Below are 23784 nucleotides of genomic sequence, written 5' to 3'. Positions count from 1 at the left end.
CTCTGAGGTTTATACCCAAGAAAAATGAAAACATCAAGTCCATATATAAACCTGTTCACAAATGTTCTTCTCAGCCTTACTCATACTAGTAAAAATTTAGAAATAATCAAATGTCTATAAGCCCATTAGTGGATATATACATAAAATGTATATACATGTAATAGAATATTATTTGTTCATAAAAAAGAATGAAGAACACAATCTTAAAGGTGTTATGGAGAGGGGCCGGGGATTTAGCTCAGTGGTTTCACTGCCAGCTGCGCAAGCGCAAGGACCAGAGTTCAATCCCCGGTACCCCCCCCACCCCCGCAAAAAAAGATGTTATGGAGAAAATGATCAAGAAATGATACCTATATGTAGCAATTCCCCAAAACGAATATAACTATTACATATGACAAATATACACTAATAAAAAATGTTATATAAAGAAGCCAGACACAAAAGACCACATGGTATATGACTCCGTTTTTACATATGGAGTCACACAACTGGCAAACCTATGGAGATGATACATTATGGTTATTTAAGTTTAGGAAGAATGGATTTGGGGAAATGAAGAGTGATGGCTAATAGGCACAGGGTTTCTTTGAGGGGGTGATGAAAGCGTTTCAAAACTGTGGTAATAGAGGCCGGGGATTTAGCTCAGTGGTTTCACTGCCAGCTGCGCAAGCGCAAGAACCCGAGTTCGATCCCCGGTACCAAAAAAAAAACAACAAAAAAACCCTGAGGTAATAACTTAACAACTTTGTAAAATTTACCAAAAATCACTGAATACACAATTTTTTTTTGGTACCAGGGATCAAACTTGGGTCCTTGGGCTTTCGAGCCAGGTGGCGGAACCACTGAGCTAAATCTCCAGCCCTACAATTAAAATACATCAATTATATCCTGAGTGAGATCTATCTCAATAAAGCTGTTATGAAAAATAATGAAAAAGTATAAAGGCATAAAACAATATAGTCCATTAGGAAACTGGCTCTGCTGTGTTATGGCTGGAACATAGGTAATGTCAAAGAGAAAGGCAGGAAATGAGGCTGAGGCAGGAAAAGCAACAAAGGAAATCCAAGGATTTAGTGTAATAGTTCAACTTTTTTTTTTTGGTACTGGGGATCAAACTCGGGTCCTTGAACTTGCGCAGCAGGCACCGAAACCACTGAGCTAAATCCCTGGCCCAGGTCAACATTTTTCTTGAAAGCTACACGGAGTCATTTATGAACATTAAAGAGCAGGTTTTAAAGTATTGTATATGGTACTTTTCACCCTGAAGCTTCCCTGTGAAAGAAAGACAGGAGAGTCTTAGCATAGTAGTAGAGAAAGATATCAAATAGGGAAAAATATTATCTGTTTTTTATTTAAAATTCAGACTAGCTGGGTATGGTAGTATATGCCTGTAATCCCAGCACTCTGGGAAGCTGAGGAATGAGGATCAAAAGTTTGAGCCCAGCCTAGAGAATTTGGCAAGACTCTGTCTCAAAATAAGGAAATTTAAAAAGGACTAGGAATACAGTTCAGTGTGAAGACTCTGGGTTCAAACCCTAGTACCACAAAAAACAAAAACGAAAAACAGACAGATATGAATAATTTATAAAAGAGCTAATCAAGCGAGTTTTAAGATACAGCAGATATGAATGAGAAACTACATTTCCTAAAAAAAAAAAAAGCAGAAGGGTAACAGAATCTAGGTACAAGTTAGAAAGACTAGCCCCTGATGGGAAGGGTTACCTTTTCAAAAAGAGAAGAACTGAAGATGAATATACTTTGTAGTAGGAAACAATAAATAGAGAAAGCTCTCACCACTAACAGGTATTTTCATTGAGTGAGAGAAATGGCTAGAAGAAAAAAGCATTTAAGGAAAAAAGAAAGATGAAAATTTAGACCATATACTAAGGAAAATGGGAGAAGCAACAGACTAGAAATCAAAAGGATATTTGGGGGACGGGGATTTAGCTCAGTGGTTCCGCCGCCTGCTGTGCAAGCGCAAGGACCCGAGTTCGATCCCCGGTACAAAAAAAAAAAAAAAAAAAGGATATTTGGGTACTACTGGGAACCCAGCTAGTGTTAGAAATGAAAAGGTGGCATCAATTAATAAGGCTGTATTAATATCTCCAGTAGTGTTCTATACTCAAGCTGTAGAAATGGAGAAAATAAATGGTTGGATTTACTAAAGCTAAGATTTATAGGACAAATGAAGTAGAAAAACAAGAGAGAAAGAGTTTAAGAGTGTGTTAAGAAGAAGAAAGAAAATATTCAACTATTAAGAAAATGAGCTGAGGATGTACCACAATGGTAGAGTGCCTACCTGGCATGTACATTTTTGGGTTTAAACCCCTACATTGAAGAAAAAAAAAGAAAAATGACAGTCAAAGGCCTAGAGATTCCAAAGAAAAGGAAGAGCAGCAATAGCCAGTGTGAAAGGTTACTGTAAAAGAAGTTTTCTCATCAGCATGTTAATGGTACCATCTTTACCAAACTCAAAATACCCAATTCATCTTCAACCATTCCTTCCTCTTAAACTTGCAATCTTCTTAAGTCTCACTGATTTCTACTTCTACAGTTCTTTTGGCTCTCCATGTTTCCATTCCTTATTCTACAAAGACGTCATCATCTCTCTACTTGACTTTGTTTTGTTTAGTTTGTTTATTTTTTGGTACTAGGGATAGAACTCAGGACCTTGAGCTTTCAAGGCAGGCACAGTGCCACTGAGCTAAACCCCTGGTCCCTCTACTTGGCTTTTTTTTGGTACTGGGGATCGAACTCAGGTCCTTGCACTTGTGCAGCAGGCGGTGAAACCACTGAGCTAAATTTCCGGCTTGATGTAGCTTCTTAACAGATCTCCCAGCCGTTAGTCTTCCTTCCATCCAATCCAGTTCACCACAGCAATTTTTCTTCTTTTTTTTACTGGTGCTAAAAAAGAGACTCAGGGCCTTGAGCATGCTACACAAGTATCTACCACTGAGCTACATCCCCAGCCCAGTAATTTTTCTTTTTCTTTCTTTTTTTTTGCAGTACTGGGGAGCAAACTCAGGACCTTGCACTTGCCAGGCAGGCACAGTGCCACTGAGCTACATCCTCAGCCCCCTAGTAATTTTTCTAAATGACTACCACGGTCACATCTGTTTCAGTGGTTGGCCACCAGATCTTCATAATCTAGTTAATGATCTAACTTTTCATTATTTTTCTACTACAGTCCTTCATACATTCTACTAACAAACCAAACTGAACCCCTCAACATTTGTCAAAGAGACCTATATTACTTCATTTTCACACACAGGCTTGGGAAGTTCTTTTATCCGCAAGCAAAATTCTCCCATTCAAAAGGCTAATTTAATCCTTCTGACAAAAACAATCTCTCAAATTCCTTAATTCTCTCCTCTTAAAACCATCCTTGTCAAAAAAAACAACAAAAAAAAACCCATCCTTGCCTTGGAGTGCTTACCATATTACATCTTTTATCATTATTTATGTATCTCAAGTCCCCAGTTAACCAGCAAAGTCCCATATCCTACTTTTATCTTTGCATTCTTAGTACCTTAAAAAGAGATTTAAAAAAAAAAATCTAGAGGCCAAGTGTTGTGGCACATGCCTATAGTTCCAGCTACTCAGGAGACTGAGGCAGGAGGATTACAAGGCCAGCCTGGGCAACATAACAAGACCCCATCTCTAAAAAAACTAAAATTAAAAAACCTATTAAAAGAGTAAGTTTTAGGGCCAGGGATTTAGCTCAGTGGTTCCACTGCCTGCCTTGCAAGCGCAAGGTCCCGAGTTCGATCCCCAGTACCAAAAAAAAAAAAAAAAGACAGAGTAAATTTTATATGCATGACATTCTATGGAAATCACACTGTATTGGATCCTTCAGAACAGAGGTTCTTATATTAGGACCAATAAGCCAATTCACTTCAGAGCTGCAAGCATACTAAAAATGTTCTGTGTATGTACATATATTTGTACATGAATTTTCTTTCTTAAAATGATTCTGTATTAAGAAATTGGTAAGTGCTTTTATGTGTACTTTAAAAAATTAATTTTCATCTTTTTTAAAATTTAATTTTAATTTTCATCTTTTAGAGATACATTTTGAAATACAGATGTAAAAAATATTAGTTGAGATTTGTTTCAAAATAATTTGGGAGTAGGGAAGAAAATAGTGGATGGGTACATAAATGACACAAGACTGGCCAATGGCCATGATTTGGTAATTGTTGAAGATGAGTAATGAGTATATAAGAACTCACATTATTCATGTATGTTCATAGTTTTCCAGTTTACAACTGTTTTTAAGCTAGGGTAAGGTAGGAGTTTGAGGCTAAACTGGGCTCATAGTGAGTTCAAAGACAGTTTGGATTACATAGCAAAGCCCTGTCTCAAAAAAAAAGAAAGGATTTTTAACATATGAAATTTAACAGGGGTTCTTACCTTTAAAAGGTTAAAGAAACTGCTTTCATCTAACTTTAAATCATTTTCTCAGGAAGCCCCTGGCTTAGGTTAGTAGCTTGCCAAGGACTAGACCAGAGTAAAACTAGCTTTTTGGAAGTGAAACAAATGAAATGTCACTTGCTGATTTTTACCAAGAAAAATTATATTAGAATCAAGACATAGGCTAGCAAAATATCTATCATGTATTAAAATGTCAAATATGCAAGGAGTTTGACAAAACTTTTATGACTGCTTAAAATTTATTAAGATATTTTTGTATATGTGAGCTTTTTTTTTTTAATTTAGAGAAGAGTCACAGAAAACACAAATGGTCAAAAGGTTTGAATATTTCTGTATTTTACAAGAGATAAGATGATTCAGAGTGGCAAAAGAAGGCTCAAAGATTACTTAGAATTTAAATTTGGGAAGACTAACAGAAGCTTACTATTTTCCATCTTTATTTAACTTATAGAGCCACAGACGCTAGATTAAACTTTCTCATCTCTCAAAAGGAAGTAGATTACATAGTTACTGAGTTCACTGATAAGCTCTAAAACTCTCTGATGCCTTAGTTTTTGACAGGTATACTGAGAAAAATCCATCTCTTTTTTTTTCCTTTTAAACACTCATTGCATAAATATTTAAATTAGATATGATGAAATATTTTCTTATGTTGAAGGCTCAGAGAATAAATTTGAATCTACAAAATGCCCATTTTCCTCCTACCTTATCTTTTTCCTGGCCTCCTTACACTCTTCCCATATTACATTAAAATAGCTGAGTTGCGGATCAAGTTTGGAGGCAAAAGAGTGAGCAAGATGAATTCTTAAATTCCCTTTAGCCCGATGATGCTATGATTGAACTATTTCTCATATACCAAAGATAGAAGGTTGTTAAGGGTAATGCATCCCTCACACCTAAGCCCTTAACTGGTCCCCTTCTCAAATGCTAAAGCAGGTAATTCTATCTGCATATTAACCTAACATGAGACCTTTGGAGTAAAGAAGACTGAAGGCAAGTATTAATTCTGAATCTGAGAACCAAAATTTGCCTTAGCAGAAGTGACATATCATACAGAAAGGAACATTCTATAACATGGAAGAAGTGGGGAAAAAAATAGAGGAGGATATAGAACAAATTTTTTTTTTTTTTTTGTATGGGGGATCTAACTTGGGACCGTGCGCTTGTGAGGCAGGCAGCAGAACCACTGAGCTAAATCCCCGGCCCTAGAACAAAATGTTTTATAATCACGTTTGTACTCTTTGGTGGGGGGGGGGTACTGGTGATCGAACTTGGGACCTTGTGCTTTCGAGGCAGATGCCAGAACCACTGAGCTAAATTCCCAGCCCTGTTTCTGCTCTCATACTACCATTTGCCACATATGAAAACTAAGGCATTGCCTTGTGGAAAAAGTAACACTAAAATGAAAAAGAAGAATATAATAGGTACTAAAATCCTAAGAATTCTACAGAACTAAAAACAAAAGAAAAAATTTAAAATAGCATTTATTTTCTCTTAATAAAATTAAGTATGATCTAATAGATGGTCTCCTAAATTATTAGAAAAGGGCCGGGGATTTAGCTCAGTGGTTTTGCTGCCTGCTGAGCAAGCACAAGGACCCGAGTTTGATCCCCGGTACCAAAAAAAAACCAAAACTAAATTATTAGAAAAGTATCACTCCTAAAATTCTATACATATTCTTGATATAGGAGAAGAAATATTAGATTAGAACCTGGAATGTTCTTTACCATTTCTTGCAAAGCACAGAAGTGCTATAAAATGACTAACACTGCCAAAACAAGGGCTATCCAATTCTATCACAAATGCCCGTGGCATCCCCAATTTGGTGTTAAAATATGCAGAAGGATTCATTCCAAAGCAAAGCTATTCCTCCATAAAATATCTATGCACAAATTTTTTCTTTTTTTTGAGTGCCGGGGATCAAACTCGGGTCCTTGCGCTTGCAAGGCAGGCAGCAGAACCACTGAGCTAAATCCCCAGGCCTCCATAAAAGATTTAAACTAAAGACAAAAAGAAAGAAAACCCAACAGCTGAAGACAACATCAGGTTATTTATAAGTCTTCTTCCAGTCCCCCAGACACCCTCACATGGGGACTGTAAACAGCTAACTAAAATATCTTTGAGGCTCTCATAGTCACACCCACAGACACAAGCAGAGCTGTAACCACAGTGGAATCAGACTTAAGTTTCCTTTAGCAAGTATGTGCCTGTGATAGTAAACTAGAGTAAATGTAAAGGCAATAAAATAATTCTTGATTCTTTTAAAATAAAAAGCATACCTTTTTCTCCAACAAATGGTAAAGACCATGTGAAGACATCCATAAAATTGGGCAACCAGTAAGGATGTGGAGAACAATTAAACTGTCGAATATTCATCACATTATTTTCATACTTTAATACAGCAGCTACAAGATAAGTTGAATGCCAATATAACAATTTGTCTGTAGGCTCCAAAATACAAAATACATAAAAGCAAAAAGGTATCTTTTTAAGAAGGAAGGGTAATTAGAATCTGGGCTGGCAGAGAGACATAAAAACTAATTTGTTGTAATAACACACATTTTGTTTTTAATAGATTTTTATGTAGAGTAATAGATCTGTTCAGTGAAATTTTCAGAATGTTTGACTTTATAATCCAATGATGAACATACATATATATATATATATTTTTTTTTTTTTTTAATTTTTTTGTACCGGGGATCGAACTCAGGTCCTTCTGCTTGCAAGGTAGGCAGTAGAACCACTGAGCTAAATCCCCAGCCCTGAACATATATTTTTACTAAATCCAAAATTGTGAAAACTAAATTTTTAAAGGAAACACAGAATGGCAATGAGCAATTTTCTAGGTTTTTAAATTTCATATAAATTGAGAAATTAAAAGAGGATCTTTTTAGCTTTAGGCAACCTCATAAGGACAGCTAAGTGGTAATAAAGCAAACAAACAAATCAAAACCTTCACTAATTTATTTATGGATGTGTGGATGTATTTATTTCATTTACTATAGAAAATAAGGTGAAACAACTTGAAATATTTTACTTCATTTAGAAAAAAATTCTGCTAAAATACCAAAAGATAAAATATTATAATAATCCAAAGGTAATATATTCATTATAATTTCAGATATCTGTTTCAATGTTGATATAACTAAATATTTTACAGTAACCTACATAAATTTACATCACTGGTTACAATACTTTTGGAATAAGGGGTTAGAAGGGCTGGGCTCTATTCTAATCTAAAATATGGCACGTACTGGCTATGGAATGTGTAGTAAATTGTTTAATCTGTTTCTCACTTATAAAATGAAAATAAAATGTTCATCCTGTCTATCTCAAAGTTTAAGATCAGAGGACGTATTTCATAGAAGACTACATAGAAGTATAAAATGCTTTGTCATACTACAGTAAGTATGTGGTTACTTTTTGTTCCTTTACTTTAATGAAAAGCACTGAAATACAGATGTTAAATTCCAAGATCTGCAATTCTGGCTAATACAGAATCCAAAGTAATCCTGCTACATATTACCATTTACTAACTTAACCAGTGTATGTTTGTTTTCCTTATGAAATTCCCTTATGAAATAAAAATATTTTAAATTTAGCCTCAGAGACTGTGGGCTAATACCAAGCTTTCAGGCCTTATTTAAGGAAGAAAAGACAAAGAGAGAAAAATCTAGAAAATTGTCTTATAAATGGGAACGAACATCACAAACATGCCCATACTATGTAAACATTCAAAGCATTAATATTAGTTATGTATAGAATCATAACTACTAAGAGACAGTTGATTTTGTCAAAATACATGTAATGGTTTGAGTTTCATTTTTAAGCACTAAAAAAAAAATTGATTCCTGAGTCAAAGTGACAAGGGATAACCAGTAAGGCAGTAATCAGCTGAACACTGAATACTAGCTCCTTTAATACTGACAAGAACAGACACATCTGCGGAATTAAGAGCACTGGCAGAGATGATAATGTTAAGTGAAATAAATCATACACACAAGCTTAAATACTGCATAGTTTTTCTTATATGAGAAATCCAAAGTATAAATAAAGAATAACATAAAAGATAGATATTAGAAAATATGGAGATCACTCTTTTGCCAAATGGGAGGACTAAGAGTGGAGGAGGGAGTGGGAAGAAGGGGAAGGGAAGGGGATGGAAAAAAGAATTTAGATGTGTTATGTACATGTACCAACTCCTCATGAGGAATGTAATCATGTGCTATAAACATATACTAATAAAAAATAAAAACAAAGAAAAAAAGCACTGCAAAAAAAATAAAGCACTCCATTCTGTTCTTGAGAATGCAGTCAAAACTTAGATTGTTTCTTTTAAAAACTGAAGCCATATTTCTTTAAGTTCTTATATTCTGTATCAGTTATTCAGCATGTTACTGTTGGATCTTAAACAAATGTTTAATCTTTCAGCCATCATTTCCCATTATCCAAAAAACTCAAATTCTGCTCCTCTTTCGAACCTACACTATGACCCATATTTAGCAATGACCTCACTATCGTTCTAAGTGTACTTTTAAGTCTTTAACCTTCTGTTCTTTTCTCCTGGCACATCTACTCTGAAGCTATGAAATTGCCAACTGAATTCCAGACATGTCAAGACAGATTAGGAACTGGCCTCTTAATTTCTTCCTCTAATGATGTGAACTGTATAAATTCAATCTCACCTTTAATGTCCTTGGCACATATTTAACTAGACTAAGACCCTTTGTATTATCTGTCAATAAATCATATTCAGAATAAAATGAAATCCTATCATTACAAACAGATCAAATTTGGAGGGAAGGAGAAGAAATAAGAAACACTGGAATAGAAGGTTAAAAAAAAATACTACAAAAAAAGTAAAAGAGAAAGAAAATTTATCTCTGAAAAGAAGTCAGACTAGATAATCAAAGAAAGTCCAAACACAAATCTTCAAAAGGCAGTGATAAAGGCTGTGGGGATAAAAGTACATATAAAACAACATGATAAACTAAACAAGCAGATGATGCAAATAAACAAAACTGTCCAAGCAGCAGCAGCTTTATACTAAGACAAAAACATTCTCTTGACTATAAAGGAAAAGAATTAAGAAAAGTGAGTTTAAGAAAATTATGTATGCATTTTTTTACAACAGCTTTTGCAAGTGACAAGCTCACAAATGATCATATATGATCACATATGACATTTCACATTTTGGATTTTTATTTCTTGTTTTCTTCTTTCTCTTACAGTTTTTTATACTTTGGATAGTTTTAAACAATACCCCTTTCTATTACATTTTCAAAAATAAGTATATTAAAATGCAAAGTTGTTTAATAATTTTTTATCAACAACATCTTACCTTTATTATTGTAGACATCTAAGTAATTAGGTGCCGAAAAAATTGTTATTAATGAAGGGAACCCTGTAGTTTGACTTTTTCTGTACATTCTATAGCTGCAAAACAAATAACTTAATATGCATCGTAAAGCATAAATCATAGTTACTAAGTTTGATTTGTATCAAGGTGTTAATTTGGGTCAGGGAGACAGAATTCTTACCCTGCATCTTGAGCTTCATGAGCTCTAATAATCGATAACAAATTATTGTTTTGCAAAAATTCACACACTGCTGGATAGCTGTAGGGGAAAAAAAGTAAAATGTTTTTTCTTTTATTTAAATAGTATTTTAAATAAATTTTAAATACTAAAATATGATTAATCCTGGATATTTTTCCTTACTTATAAAAATAAGAACATCCTCGAACTGTATTGTGACTAAAATGTTCTTGTGATTTTTCATTTCCAAAATCTTCAGAAGGATCGGACCATAGCAAGTCACACATTGGTCCAAATGCGGGTGGCTCTTTGAATCTATCTAACTGTGAAAGAAAGAAAAGAAATAAACAAGGAACAGAAAAAACTCATCAAAAAATGAGGACAGAACATAGATAGGAAAGTGGTACCAACTCTGAATACAGATTACACTACATTGTTCTGAATGATTAGAAGGTAATTTCCTTAAAATATCAGTATACTGATTTTTACTATTATCTAATCTTGACAGTGTTGAGAAATTTGAAGCTTCTACTCACTCTCCTAATATCATCCAGTGTGTGTATTTCTGGTGAAAGTCCACCATGAACACAAAGAAACTGTTGGTTTAAAAGTGCAGCAAGGGGCAAGCTATCGAAAGCTTCCATACAAGCTTCATAGACTCTTTCTGAATATTTAATTTTACCTAGGAAAAGAAAAAATTTAACATGTAAAAATGGATCATTGGTCATTTTTTAAACACAGATACAGATACCAGATTTTTATTTCTGCTCTCTCCTCTCTCTTGTATTTTACAAATTTTTATTATAAAAGAGGCAAATGTTTTAAATTAAAATCAAAGCAAGAAAATTATGGAGACAGTAAACACATAAGTGGTGGTCAGGAGTTGAGAATAGGTAAAGTGGTAACCATAAAAAAGGAGCAAGATGGAATTTTTGACATAGTGAAACTTTTCTGTATCATGACTGTGGTGCTGGGCAATACTATACATTCGTCAAAATTCCTAAGAGTAAATTTTTTATGTAGGATATGCAGCATATAGTCAAAAAATATTGCTAAAAATAACTATGTCAGCTCTCTATAGACAGTTCAAACTTTTACCTTTATAGGCCAAATAAAGCAAAATTAGAACTGAAGGCTAAAATAGTTTTCATACTTTTATTTTATTCTGAGAGCAAATGACTATTATTACTATAGGAAAGACCACTACATAATCAGAACAAAATTCAAGGTCTATCCATTTAAAAAAGAAAAGAAAATAGATGTTGGAGGAGCTAGCGGACTCCTAATGTCTAAAATGAATATTTAAAATGGGTAATGAAGCAGGAAACCAATATAGAAGCTCCATCAAATCAAATGATCATTTAATTATAGAGAGATATGCACATTTTGTTATTCCATTATACTTTTAACTCTTGGATAGTTTGTTGTGGTGAGATTTGCGGGGAGGTTGCTAATTATCTAAGAAAAAAACAGCTTAGTTCTCATTTCCTCTTATTTAAGACCTCCAGGTGGTAAATAGCTCATGCACGGGGTATCTGAACTGAGAGCACGGTATCTGAACAGTTCTGGAAGGCCCCAGAATCTGTCTAGAAGGGTGTCTACATGTGAACATATGTGGGATAGGGAAGGGAGATTAGCCCAGAATCTTTTGGTTAATATTGTAATAAAAATCTATCTCTATATATAGCAGCCAGAGTTTCTAAACTCAGTTTATTGACAGACCTGTTTTCCAGCACTGTGGTTTAGTAACAATTTTAATTTGATGGTTTTCGGGTCAAGCATGTATTTTCCACAGGTTTTATCTTACGTGTTTAGGTTATGTGCCTCCTCTTATTCATTTAGGTTATGGGCCTCATCCTTGAGGTTATTATGAGTAGTTTTTCTCTGCCATTGCCCACTGCTGTCTTTATTTCTTTTACTCTAATTATTTACTAATATGATCTTTACTGGATTGTTTTGTGTCTCAGTAATTCTAAAATTACATTTAGCCCTCTTTATCTGTGTATTCTGCATCTGTGAATTCAACCAATCTCAGATCAAAAATACTCAGGGAGCCAGGAATAATGGGGCATGCTTGTAATCCTAGCACTCTGAGAGGCTGAGGCAGGAGGATCACAAGTTTGAGTCCATGATATACAACTGCAACTTAGTGAGAACCTATCTCAAAATAAAAAAAATTTTAAAAGGGGGCCAGAGATTTAGCTCAGTGGTTCTGCCGCCTGCCTCGCAAGCCCAAGGTCCAGAGTTCGATCCCCGGTACAAAAAAAACCCCAAAAAACAACTTGTCTCTGTATTAAATATGTTCAGATGTCTTTTTCTTTTCTTTATTCCCTAAAGTTTGGGCTGTGCTCCTTATGAAAATCTAATCCAGAAACCATCTTTCTCCCCCAAAAAACAGTCCCTGGTACCAAAACAAAACAGTATAACAACTATTTAGATGGTATTTACATTGTATTAGGTATTATAAATAATCTAGAGATGATTTAGAGTACATGGAAAGATATGCATAAATTATATGCAAATGCTATAGCATTTTATCTAAGGGTCTTGAGCATCTGCAGATTTTGGTAGCTACAGAAGGTACTGAAATAAATCCCCATAGGTACTAAGGGATAAATGAATTCCTACTTTAGAACTTTATGGTTTAATAGTCATGAATATTAATGAAACAAGTACAAATACTGATCTATGTCATACTGTGGTTTAGAGATTATCGTTATAATTGAGAGAGAAAAGGGATAAACTCTGTAGGTTAAGAATTTTGGTTGGCATGTTGGCACATGCCTGTAATCCCAGCACTCAGGAGCCTGAGGCAGGAGGATTGCCAAGTTAGAGACCAGCCTGGGGTACTTAGTTCAAGTCCAAACTCAACTACGTAGCAAGACTCTCTCAAAAAACAAAAAAAAAAAAACCAAAAAAAAAAGAAAGAATTTCAATTCATGAACTGATTTGCGATGATCTCAAGATTGGGGGACAAAAATCTAAAATGCAACAGTAACTTTTTTTTGGTTTATAATTTTAACATTAAAACTATGCCATGGATTTAGCTCAGTGACGCTGCGCCTGCCAGGCAAGCGCAAGGTCCTGAGTTTGATCCCCGGTACTGCAAAAAAAAACACAAGACTATATACAACTCCATAAACATTAAAAAATTTTAAATATATATAAAACACTAAACTATTCCTATGTATATTTGTAAAAGTTCAACTTAGGATATATAAGGATGAAAATTTTTGAATTAAATACCATTAAAAAATAGACAGTGCTCAATAATCTTCCTCAAATATTTATGTATATAGACACAAAATTTGTTATTATATACTACACTGTATAGTCTTCATAATTTTTACTACCCACATCAGTCCATAAAACAAAAATAAGGAAGTGAAAATATTTCCCATGAAAGTACTCACATTCCTGCTTAAAGGTAAAATATTCAGTAAGGTGTCTGCATTCATGATTGCCTCTCAGAAGAAATAATGTGCTTGGGTACAGAATCTTCAAGACCCATAAATATAAGACACACTGCAAAAGAAAATGTTTCCAGTGAATTTATCTTATATTTTTGTTTAACTAAGTTGTTTTTTACTCCTTTTCCTTTAACTCTTTTACCCTTATGATCTCTACTACTTTATTATTTTTGTCGCTTACTAAAATACAAGCTCCATGAAATCATAAGACTTTGTTGTCTTATTCCTTCTGATTCTCCACTCCTAGAATGTACCTAGCAAAGAGGAGATGAGCAATAAATGTTTATTGAATCAATGAATCAAATAATCTATTACTTTAATTTACAGTTTATTCAACACAAAAAAAACCCAGAATGGCTTCCTCCTTATGTTCATTACTAAATATAAGAATAATGTCAAAAATAATAGCAGCTAAGATTTAGAGTACTTACAGTGGGTCAAGCACTATATAATTAATCCCCCTCATGTATTTCTCAAACAATACTATGAAGTATTTATTATTATCACCTCTATTTTGCAAATAAGAAAAATGAAGCAATAAGCTTATGTAACTTGTCCAAAATCACAAAACTCCTAAATAATAAGATTCTGATCCTCTAATCTTAAGTAATATGCCATGCTGCTTAACAAAGGGAAGGGCTAAGTTTTATGTTTGTTTTGTTGATCATAAATCCTTATATAGGTAGGAGCTTGTGAGCTGGTCTAATTCAAAGAAAATGCAATTTTATAATAAAAGGAATATTAAAACAAATAGTACAGAACATTATAAGAAAAAAACTAACATTCTACTTGGTTAAAAGAAAAGAAAGGACTATTTCATATGGAAAGAAACGTGGGATATATAATCACACACAAAACTTAAAAAGTGTATATTTAGGGCTGGGGATTTAGCTCAGTGGTTCCACCACCTGCCTTGCAACCGCAGGGACCCGAGTTCAATCCCCAGTACTAAAAAAAAACAAATTGTATTTTTAAAAGGTTAAGGTATGTTGAAATATGTAACTATTCACATCTCCATTTCATTCACAAGGAAAAATAAAAGCAGGGAAACAGCTAATGCACTCAACATGAACTTGCTGCTTTTGATTGTTTTCTTCCTTTTATATTTAAATGCATTAAATGAGTCAGTTACAAAACAATCTTATACAAGTATATATACACTAACATGCTTAGGCTCCTAAAATTGCTAGTGTTTTTGTTTTTGTTTTTGGTACCAGGGATTGAACTCAGGACCTTGCACTTGCAAGGCAGGCAGTGGAACCATTGAGCTAAACCCCCAGCCCATTAGTGTTTTTAATATAATTTTTATTTGTTTTATTTCATTTTATTTTATTTTATTTTTTCGGTAATGGGGATCAAACTCAGGACCTTGTGCAGCACCACTGAGCTATATCCCTGGCCCCTATTTTTTTTTTTTCTTTTGGAGACAGGGTTTCACTATGTAGTTCAGGCTGGCCTTGAACTCACTATGTAGCACAAGCTGGCCTCGAATTTGTGGCGCTCCTCCTGCTTCATTCAGCCTCCTAAGTGCTGGGATTATAGGCATGCACCACCATGTCCAGCTAGTTGTTTGTTTTTTTTTTACCAACTGCCTCAAAACTTTTTTTTAGGAAGAGCCATTTTCTCGAGAAAGTTAAAGGGTTAGAAATAAAACTGCATGGGATGAAGAAAACTCAGTGATAAAATTTGTGAGGGAAGCAAGAGGAACAGACTCCAAACTCCATTCCACACTGGGAATCCTAGCACACCTTAAAAGGAAAGTATACTGAAAACACTAAAATGAAAATTCACCAGGGAGGGCTTCAATATCTATTAGGTGAGGTTATTAATAGCACAGACTTATAGTCAGACTCCCTCACTTACTGTGCCATTTACTAAAAATATGCTTTTGGGTAAGTTACTTAGTCTCTCCAAGCCTCAAGTTCCTTATCTATAAAATGGATAAGGTAACAGTATTTACCTCATAACAATGTTGTGAGGACTGAATTAATGTCTGTTAAATGCTTAGAACATGCTGGGAACATATTAAATACACAACAAAAGTATCTATCAGTATAGCTTTGACCCAGAAATTCTCCTCTAGAATCTGCTCTACAGAAATAGCAAGGTGAATAACCAGAGATAAATTAATCAAACAGCTCACTGAGGCATTATTTATAATAGCAAAAAATTTGGGAACATTTTTTTTAAAAATCTGGGAACATCTTAAGGGTCTCCTAACAAGAAATTGTGATTTGTTTATTCAATGAAAGATAATGCAGCTATTAAAGATGAAGGTGTAGATTTATATTTATTAATTTGTTTTGGTGTTTTTTTTTTTTCGAACTCAGAACCTTGCACTTGCAAGGCAGGCGGCGGAACCACTGAGCTAAATCCCCGGCCCTATATTTATTAATTTGGAAAGAGACTCAGTGAACAGATATATGAAGAAAACAAGTAACAGAACAATATTATAATATGGTTCTGCTTTCATTTCAAAGAAAAGAAAGATGCATATGTTAGAAAATTCAGAATGTTCTGTATTTGTCATACTTTATATATTAGGAGGGAAAAGGAGCAAAAAGAATCTTGTTAAATGATGATCAACAGGTCATTTTAATGCCTCTTAAGCTTTTTTCCCCCCAGTACTGGGGAATCAAACTCAGGACCTTGAGCTTGGGAGGCAGGCACGGTGCCACTGAGATAAATCCCCAGCCCTCTTAAGCTTTTAAAAACAATTTCAGAATACGTAAAACTTGTGTATGATATACTTAGAATACACAAAGATTCTATATGATATAGTTGGGTCTTTTTTGGGCGGGGGGGTACCGGGGATCGAACTCGGGTCCTTGCACTTGCACAGCAGGTGGCGAAACCAGTTAGCTAAATCCCCGGCCCCTAGTTGGGTCTTAATACACACAATGAGAGAGAGAAGCACTAGGGCTTAAGCAAGAAAAGAATCGTAATATGCTTCATTTCATCAGAGAGAATTTAAACTTTTTCACATGATTTAGTGCCTTTAGGGACAATAAAGATAAATATAAAAATAAACAACATATCTTTTTAAAGCCATGAGAAAACAGGGCAATAAAGACTGCTCAGTTTGCTCATAATTTCCAATGGGGAAAAAAATGGCAATTATAATTATACAGATTAATACCAAAAAAATTATTAAGTAGTCTGAAAGAATACCTATAAATTCAGAATTTGCAGAGGTATTAAAAAGAACCAAACACAGGTAGTTTTAGAAACTCACTGTATTAGAAAGTAATAGAAATCATCTATTTAACACTTAAATCAAACGATAGTATATGATTATTACCTCTATACTAAAATAACCTCTGTCCACATAATCACCAAGAAAAAGGTATCGTGTATTAGCAGGTGATCCTCCTACTTCAAAAAGTTTCATCAGATCAAAAAATTGGCCATGGATGTCACCACACACTGAAACAAGAAGATTATTAGATATGAAAAAAAACTTCTGAAGTAACAAATAATACTTAAATTCTAATTTCTTTTACATAAGAGATAATATAAATGCTATCAAGTAATGACTGGAAAGGATGTGCTCTATGAAGAGTTATGATAGGGATGATGTGTAACCAAGGGTTCATATGTCCAAGACCTAGAACAAGATATAACAGATATAACAAAATTCGAGGTCAGTGACAAATTTTTCTTTTTTAGTTTTTTTAAGACAAAGTCTCTCTATGTAGCTCAGGCTGGCCTTGAACTCACTACATAGTTCAAGCTGCCCTTGAACTTGTGGTGATCCTCCTGCCTCAGCTTCCAGAGTGCTGGAACTACACACTACCATACCTGGCCAGTGACAAACTTTTCATCTAAATTTATAAAGCTCCCTTTTAGGAGTCAAGATGTGTTTAAGTCATAGGATGACAAAACTATAATGGGTGCATTAAAATCTCCATTCTAAATCTCTAAATGGTCACCTTTGATATCTGATATGACATCAAGGTATTTGTCTCTAATGAGTGAAAGCAAAGTAAGTGTTGAGTCAGGCTAAAGTAGGGCTAATACAACTAATGAAATCTTCAAAAATGTAAATCAGACTAATTTCTGTACTCAAGTTAAGATTGTATTTATTCATTGAAAACAAGCCAAAAAATTTAAACATACAGAAAATAATTTGCAAATCCAAAATATCATTAATATTAATTTAGTATATGACACGATTGAAAAAACAGCTTTGTATTGAGGCAACTAAATAATGGTACAACAAAAATAACATCTAAAACATACATAGTTTACCTGTAATTGGAGCTTCTACTTCTATCATGGTTTTCTCTCTCCGAAGAATGGCAGCACCCTCATTGATAATCCGAAGTGCAATTTCTTCATCAACCCGACCTTCTTTTACTAGGTGGTTCTTCAGAACATCAACTCTGGGTATCCCATCCATATCAAATACTTCTTCAGATGTCAAGCGATGTGTTGGGGGGAAAGGGACAGCTGCAATTTTTTTTAATAATACTAAATAAGTCACTATTGATATGTTAACATAAGCCAGAGTAGAAAGAAATCCCAAATATGAGGTAACCTACCATGTTCCTAATAAAAATAAGAAAAAAAAATACTTTCTAGCCTACTTGAATATAATCTTTTAGGGCTATTTATCGCTAAAGATTAAACAATTATATATGCTATAACCAAATTTGTTCCATCAGTAAACCAACCATTTAAAAAATACATATTTTTTGCACAAGTGCAAGGACCCAAGTTCAATCCTCAGGACCAAAAAAAAAAAAAATCTGATATTTGGGGCCAGGGATTTAGCTCAGTGGTTTGGCCACCTGCTGCGCAAGTGCAAGGACCCCAGTTCGATCCCTGGTACCAAAAAAAAAAAAATATACATACTTTAAGGGCCAGGGATTTAGCTCAGTGGCACCTTGCCTGCCTCGAAAGCGCAAGGTCCTGAGTTTGATCCCTAGTACCAAAAACAAAAAACAAAAACACTTTAATGAACTGATTACCAAATAAATCAAGAGTTACTTTGGAAATATTATAAAAATGAGAAAGTTAACTACAAATTTTTGAGACCAAGATTAAGTTCACATTTTTCTCATTAGGCCAGAAAAAATTTTACTACTCTATCCAAGGGCTGGGGATTTAGCTCAGCGGCAACACGCCTGCCTCACAACCACAAGGTCCTGAGTTCGATCCCTGATACCCCCCCAAAAAAGAGAGTAACATTACTCTATTCATTAAAAGATAATGTTTGATTTTAAGATGCAGCATTTTAGATCATCCAAACTTCCTAACAATCAACAACATGATTTTACTAATTGCTAAATTCTGCTCAAAATTCAGAATGTCCTAAAAATCCACTGGAGCACTATCCCTCTTTCCCCAACTCAGTCAGACACAAATAATACTGCATGTTTTCATACACATTATGAATATCCCACTGCAAGTCACACTAAAGAGTTGCTGCTTCTTTAACCCAGAGTCAGAATGTCATTATCCAGCTGAAAACAGAGGTATACACTGCCTCCATGGCTATCTACGGACCTATGCTTTTTTTTTTTTTTTTCAACTCAAGGCATACTTTTACTTTCAAAACCAACTTGGATATCTTTAAGGAATAGGTAACAAGTTGGGTGGTAGAGAGATGCCACTCATTCATGAGTAAAAGGAGATGAAAACTGGGCCAGGGATATAGCTCAGCATGGCAAGCACAAGACCCTAAGTTCGATTCCTGATAGCAAAAGAAATGAAAAGATGAAAATTATAGGGGATCAGTGTTGATCTAACAACACAACACTGAAAGTAAAGAATAGGGAGTTTCCAAAGGAATGTATTTTAATATATCAGTGAATAAAAAAGTTATAGAAAAAGAAATATGGGGCTGGGGATTTAGCTTAGTAGTTTCACCACCTGCTACGCAAGCGCAAGGACCCCAGTTTAATCCTTGGTACCAAAAAAAAAAAAAAGAAAAAGAAATATGTATAGCATTGTTTGGCAGCTGGGTAAAGGAGCTGTAGCAGGTAATCTGCCAAGGCTGAAGAAAACTGACCAAATAAAATTTGGCCTAAAATAAGCATTCAGTAGGGGATTAAAATATATATTTTATCAAAGTAACATTTTCAATCATTAGTTTGGTTAACTCCTAAGTGCAATATTTTAAAGCATTTCCATATGGTTTTCAGACATTTAAAAGGTTTTTCTTAGGTGTGGTAGTACATGCCTGTAATCCCAGTGCTTGGGAGGCTGAGACAGGAGGATTTTAGTTTCAGGCCAGACTGAGCTATACAGCAAGTTCAAGTCTTGGACTAATAGCAAGACTCTGTTCCCCAAAAAAGTAGGGAGGATCTTATATAAAGAAAAAAATTTATTGCTGCTTCCAGAGTTTTTTTTCATATAAATGCATATCTAAACACATGTGCACAGACACACACACATATACACACATACACACACATGCAGGTGACAGTATCAATTGGCATTGAGCCCTAGGCCTGGCACATGCTAGGGAAGCAGTCTACCTGAGCTACATTCCAGTCCTTTTTTTGAGACAGAATCTTGCTAAATTGCCCAGATTATCCTCAAATTTACTATCATCTTATCTTAGCCTCCCAAGTAGCTGGGATACAGGTAAAAAACAAAGAACTTGGCTTCTATATGAATTTTTTACAGACTAACTTTCAGACTATTTTTCCTACTCTTCTCTATTTGTGATAAGAAAAAACCTGAACATTAACATAAGCAAATTTAATGTAAATGGTCAACAAGTGAAATGGCTAAATAATGGAGGATTAGCTTGAACAACCTCAACCTAAAGAACCACAAAACCAGACATGGTGGTGTACACTTACAATCCCAGTACTCTGGGAGGCTGAGGCAGGAACCCACCCTGAGCAATTTCTTAGACTCAACTAAGAAAAGAGCTGAAGATGCAGCTTTGTGCAAAGACCTTGAGTTCTATCCCCAGCACAAACACACACAAAAAATCACCAAGTTACCAACACTAAAAATTTTGATTAGGTAAAATTCATGTGACCAATGTAGTACATTGAAAATTTTCCTGTAATACAAATTTTGACAAGAAAGGCATATCTATATAGTAATCAATAAGGTAATTCACAAGGTATTTTCACTTGCATGGAATGTATGGTGTTTAAAAACAACAACTAAAAATAGTTAATTTAGAAAGTTAGAAAACTAGCAATGATACAGACTGGTCAGGAATATGGGAGATGCAGAGATCTTACTGTTTCTACCATGCAATGCTGAGAATTAACTGTGTTCCTCAACTCTAACCAAAGGCTGCCAACTCTTAGCCCTAATAGGCCTGCAACTCCACTGTGGTGCAGTGGTGTGCATGCCAAATTAACAACTTTAGTCCAAAGTGCCATTCAAATTCCTAAGATCAGTTAATTCTATTGTACTTCCCATTGTTGCCATTCTTAGCCACTGTCCTAAATAGTCTCTATAAATATGTCTATATTACTTCTGAATTTTTTTTTTTGGTATCAGGGATCGAGCTCGGGACCTTATGCTTGTAAGGATCGAACTCAGCGGCACCACTGAGCTAAATCCCCAGCCCTACTTCTGAATTTTTTTCTGTATTCCTTTCCCTCACACCATTTTCTTCTTGCTGTTCTCCCTCACAAACATTTTCACTGAGGCCTCCAGAATTCCTATCAGATTAAAAAAACAAAAACAAAAACCTCACTTTCCCCCCAGACACGTAAAATCTTCAGAGAATACTATTCTCATATATATATATATATATATATATATATATATATATATATATATATATACCCCCACAGTACTGGGGATTGAATCTAGGAACCTTGCACTGAGCTATAAGCCTGGCCCATTTTTATTTTTTATTTTAAAACAGTGTCTGGCTAAATCCTTAAACTGCCCCAGGCTGGGCTTGAACTTGCAATCCTCCTGCCTCAGCCTCTCAGAATGTTGGGATTACAGGCAAGTGCCACCATGCCTGGTATTCTCAAATACTTTTTTTTAAAGCAGGCGCTTATTTTCCACTACTAAGCCTTCTTTTAGTCCTCCCCATCACTATTTCCAACATCATCACGCCACTGAGAAAAACAAAATGCCTCTTCGAGGTTCATGCCTTCTAGCAGTCTACCCTTGTCTCTTTCATCTATTCAACTTCTATTTATCTCTCACATTTATCCTAAACTTGAGTTCCTGGCTTGCAAACCTTCTCCACTGTAGGTCCTGCTAAAGGAAACATCCTTGTGGATGACCTATCTAAAACTTAAAAACTGGGCCGGGGATTTAACTCAGTGGTTTCGCCGCCTGCTGCGCAAGTGCAAGGGACCGAGTTCGATCCCCAGTACTAAAAATAAATAAATAAATAAATAAATCTGAAAAACTGAAAAGCTTGAGGTTCTCTTCATACTTACTGATCTGTCTCCTAAGTACTGAACTGCAGTTTCTCACTAAATGATCTATTTTCTTTTGTGTTTTGATCGTACAAAGAACCTATAGAGCCCCTTATCAACCCCTATTTAGCTACCTTTACTACGTCTTTACAATTTTGGTTTTGGGTGTTTTTTTTTTTTTTGCTTCTAGGGATCGAACTCGGGACCTTGCACTTTCGAGGCAGGAAGCAGAACCACTGAGCTAAATCCCCGGCCCTTGTTTTTGGTTTTTGAGACAGGGTCTTGCAATGTAATTCAGAGTGGCCTTAACCTCTCCAGGTAGCCGAGGCTGGCCCTGAACTCCTCATGATCCTCCTGCCTCAGCCTCCCAAATACTGGTATTACTCGCATGCACCACCACGCCCAGCTATTTACAATTTTGAAGCAACTCCATTCTGAACTGTTTTTTTCTTTTTGGTCTTCTAGATTATCTGCCAGGCAAAACCCCAATTCTTGGATAACTTAGCTTACAACGTTGAGTGCTGAGCATAAAATTATCAAAATCATCCAATGCTGGTCCGGAGACTTAGCTCAGTGGTGCCACCGCCTGCCTTGAAAGCACAAGGACTCGAGTTCAATCCCCAGTACTCTCCGGCCCCCCAAAATCATCCAATGCTAATACAAATTCATGTTCTTCAATTTAGATGGTCCCTGGCACTTCCTAGCAATCTCCAATCCTTACTTACTTGGCTTCTACTCTATTTCTCTAATTTTTAACTCTCTTGTATTCTTAAAATTATGCACCTGGTTTTGCTTTTACTTTCCTAATCATACCTTACTGTCCTATTTAATAGGTTTCTACACTTTTTCTTGAGCCTTATGATGTCAGTGTGTGCCCTAGGGTTCTGTCCTTGGCCCTCTTCTCATAATATTCTGAATTAGTGATCTCATCATCGTAGTTTCAACTAACATCTACCTGTTTTGAGACAGGATCTTGGCATGTAGCTCAGGCTGGCCTCAAATTTGTGATCCTCCTGCCTCAGCCTCTTAGGTGTAGAATCTTTATTTTGAGGACTATCAAATAGAGGACTTCAGTCCAGATCCCATCCCTAAACTACAGAACTGTATTAAACTATCAAATATCTCCACTTGGATGTTCCTTAGATATAATAAACTTAATACATACATAAGTAAATGCACTGCCTTCCTGTCTACCAGGAGTGTTGTACCTATGGCCTGTGGGTTAGACATGCCTATGTTATAATAAAAAACCTGCAGGCCCCTGGTTGGACATGCCTGTAACCATTACCAAAACAGTTACCTAATTAGTCTGAGAATTATCCTAGACATCTCTCTCTTCCTTACCCTATATGGTCAATAGGTCCTAAATAATTCTCCCATTTGTTTTTGTCACTTTGGTCACCAGGCCTCTGAATAACTTCTCTACCACCCTATAAATACTATAACTTCTTCAATTTTGCCATGTTCCACAACATAAAGTACTCTGCTTCAAAGACTTAAATCCCAACAACCTCTCCTTTCAAGACTGGCTTCACTACTTAAAATCCAAATTCTTTAGCTTAATATAACACATGTGATCTCTCATAATCTGACCCCCTACCTACATTTCCACTCTAATTTTCTACCACTACCTCACATTCTAAACACATTCTATGCTTTAGACACCACCTTTAATTTTTTCAACTATATAATTTTGTTCAATCTCTGCACTTTGCATGCCCCATGAGAGGAAGTATGCTAGTTCCATGTTTTAACTTTTCCTTTTCTTTAAACTTCATTTCAGTGTTCCAGTTCCTGAAAACTTGTCCTGATCTTCCCAGCCTACATTAATAGTGTGCTTCACTTTGTGGTCCAAAAGCACAGCACACAGTGCACACCTGTTATTACGACACTTACCAATTACACTGTGAATACCTGTCTCCCCTACCAGCTTATGAGTGCCTTAAGAGGCATCATTTGTACACACCCAGGGATCTAGAACAA

At 35.3% G+C, this 23784-nt stretch overlaps 1 protein-coding gene across 11 annotated transcripts in view; it reads right to left on the bottom strand.

The window, feature by feature from the left end:
* Ppp3cb (protein phosphatase 3 catalytic subunit beta) overlaps positions 1-23784 on the bottom strand; it is a 52221-nt gene that overhangs the window by 21001 nt on the left and 7436 nt on the right. For all 11 annotated transcript variants that reach the window (XM_087184707.1, XM_004846278.4, XM_004846280.4 and 8 more), the window contains 8 exons: positions 17693-17893; positions 16743-16867; positions 13385-13496; positions 10508-10653; positions 10155-10294; positions 9975-10052; positions 9776-9870; positions 6714-6839 (listed from right to left, as the gene is read on the bottom strand). In XM_087184707.1, the coding sequence (XP_087040833.1) occupies positions 6714-6839; positions 9776-9870; positions 9975-10052; positions 10155-10294; positions 10508-10653; positions 13385-13496; positions 16743-16867; positions 17693-17893 (1023 nt within the window). Of the gene's footprint in view, positions 1-6713; positions 6840-9775; positions 9871-9974; positions 10053-10154; positions 10295-10507; positions 10654-13384; positions 13497-16742; positions 16868-17692; positions 17894-23784 lie in introns of those variants that run through there.

Source organism: Heterocephalus glaber, unplaced genomic scaffold, assembly GCF_053883595.1.
Source record: "Heterocephalus glaber isolate CG9 unplaced genomic scaffold, H.glaber_assembly_v1.0 deba00001497, whole genome shotgun sequence".
Classification (NCBI taxonomy): Eukaryota; Metazoa; Chordata; class Mammalia; order Rodentia; family Bathyergidae; genus Heterocephalus; species Heterocephalus glaber.
The sequence above is the reverse complement of the archived record's forward strand: the minus strand, read 5'-3'. Positions and strand labels throughout refer to the sequence as shown.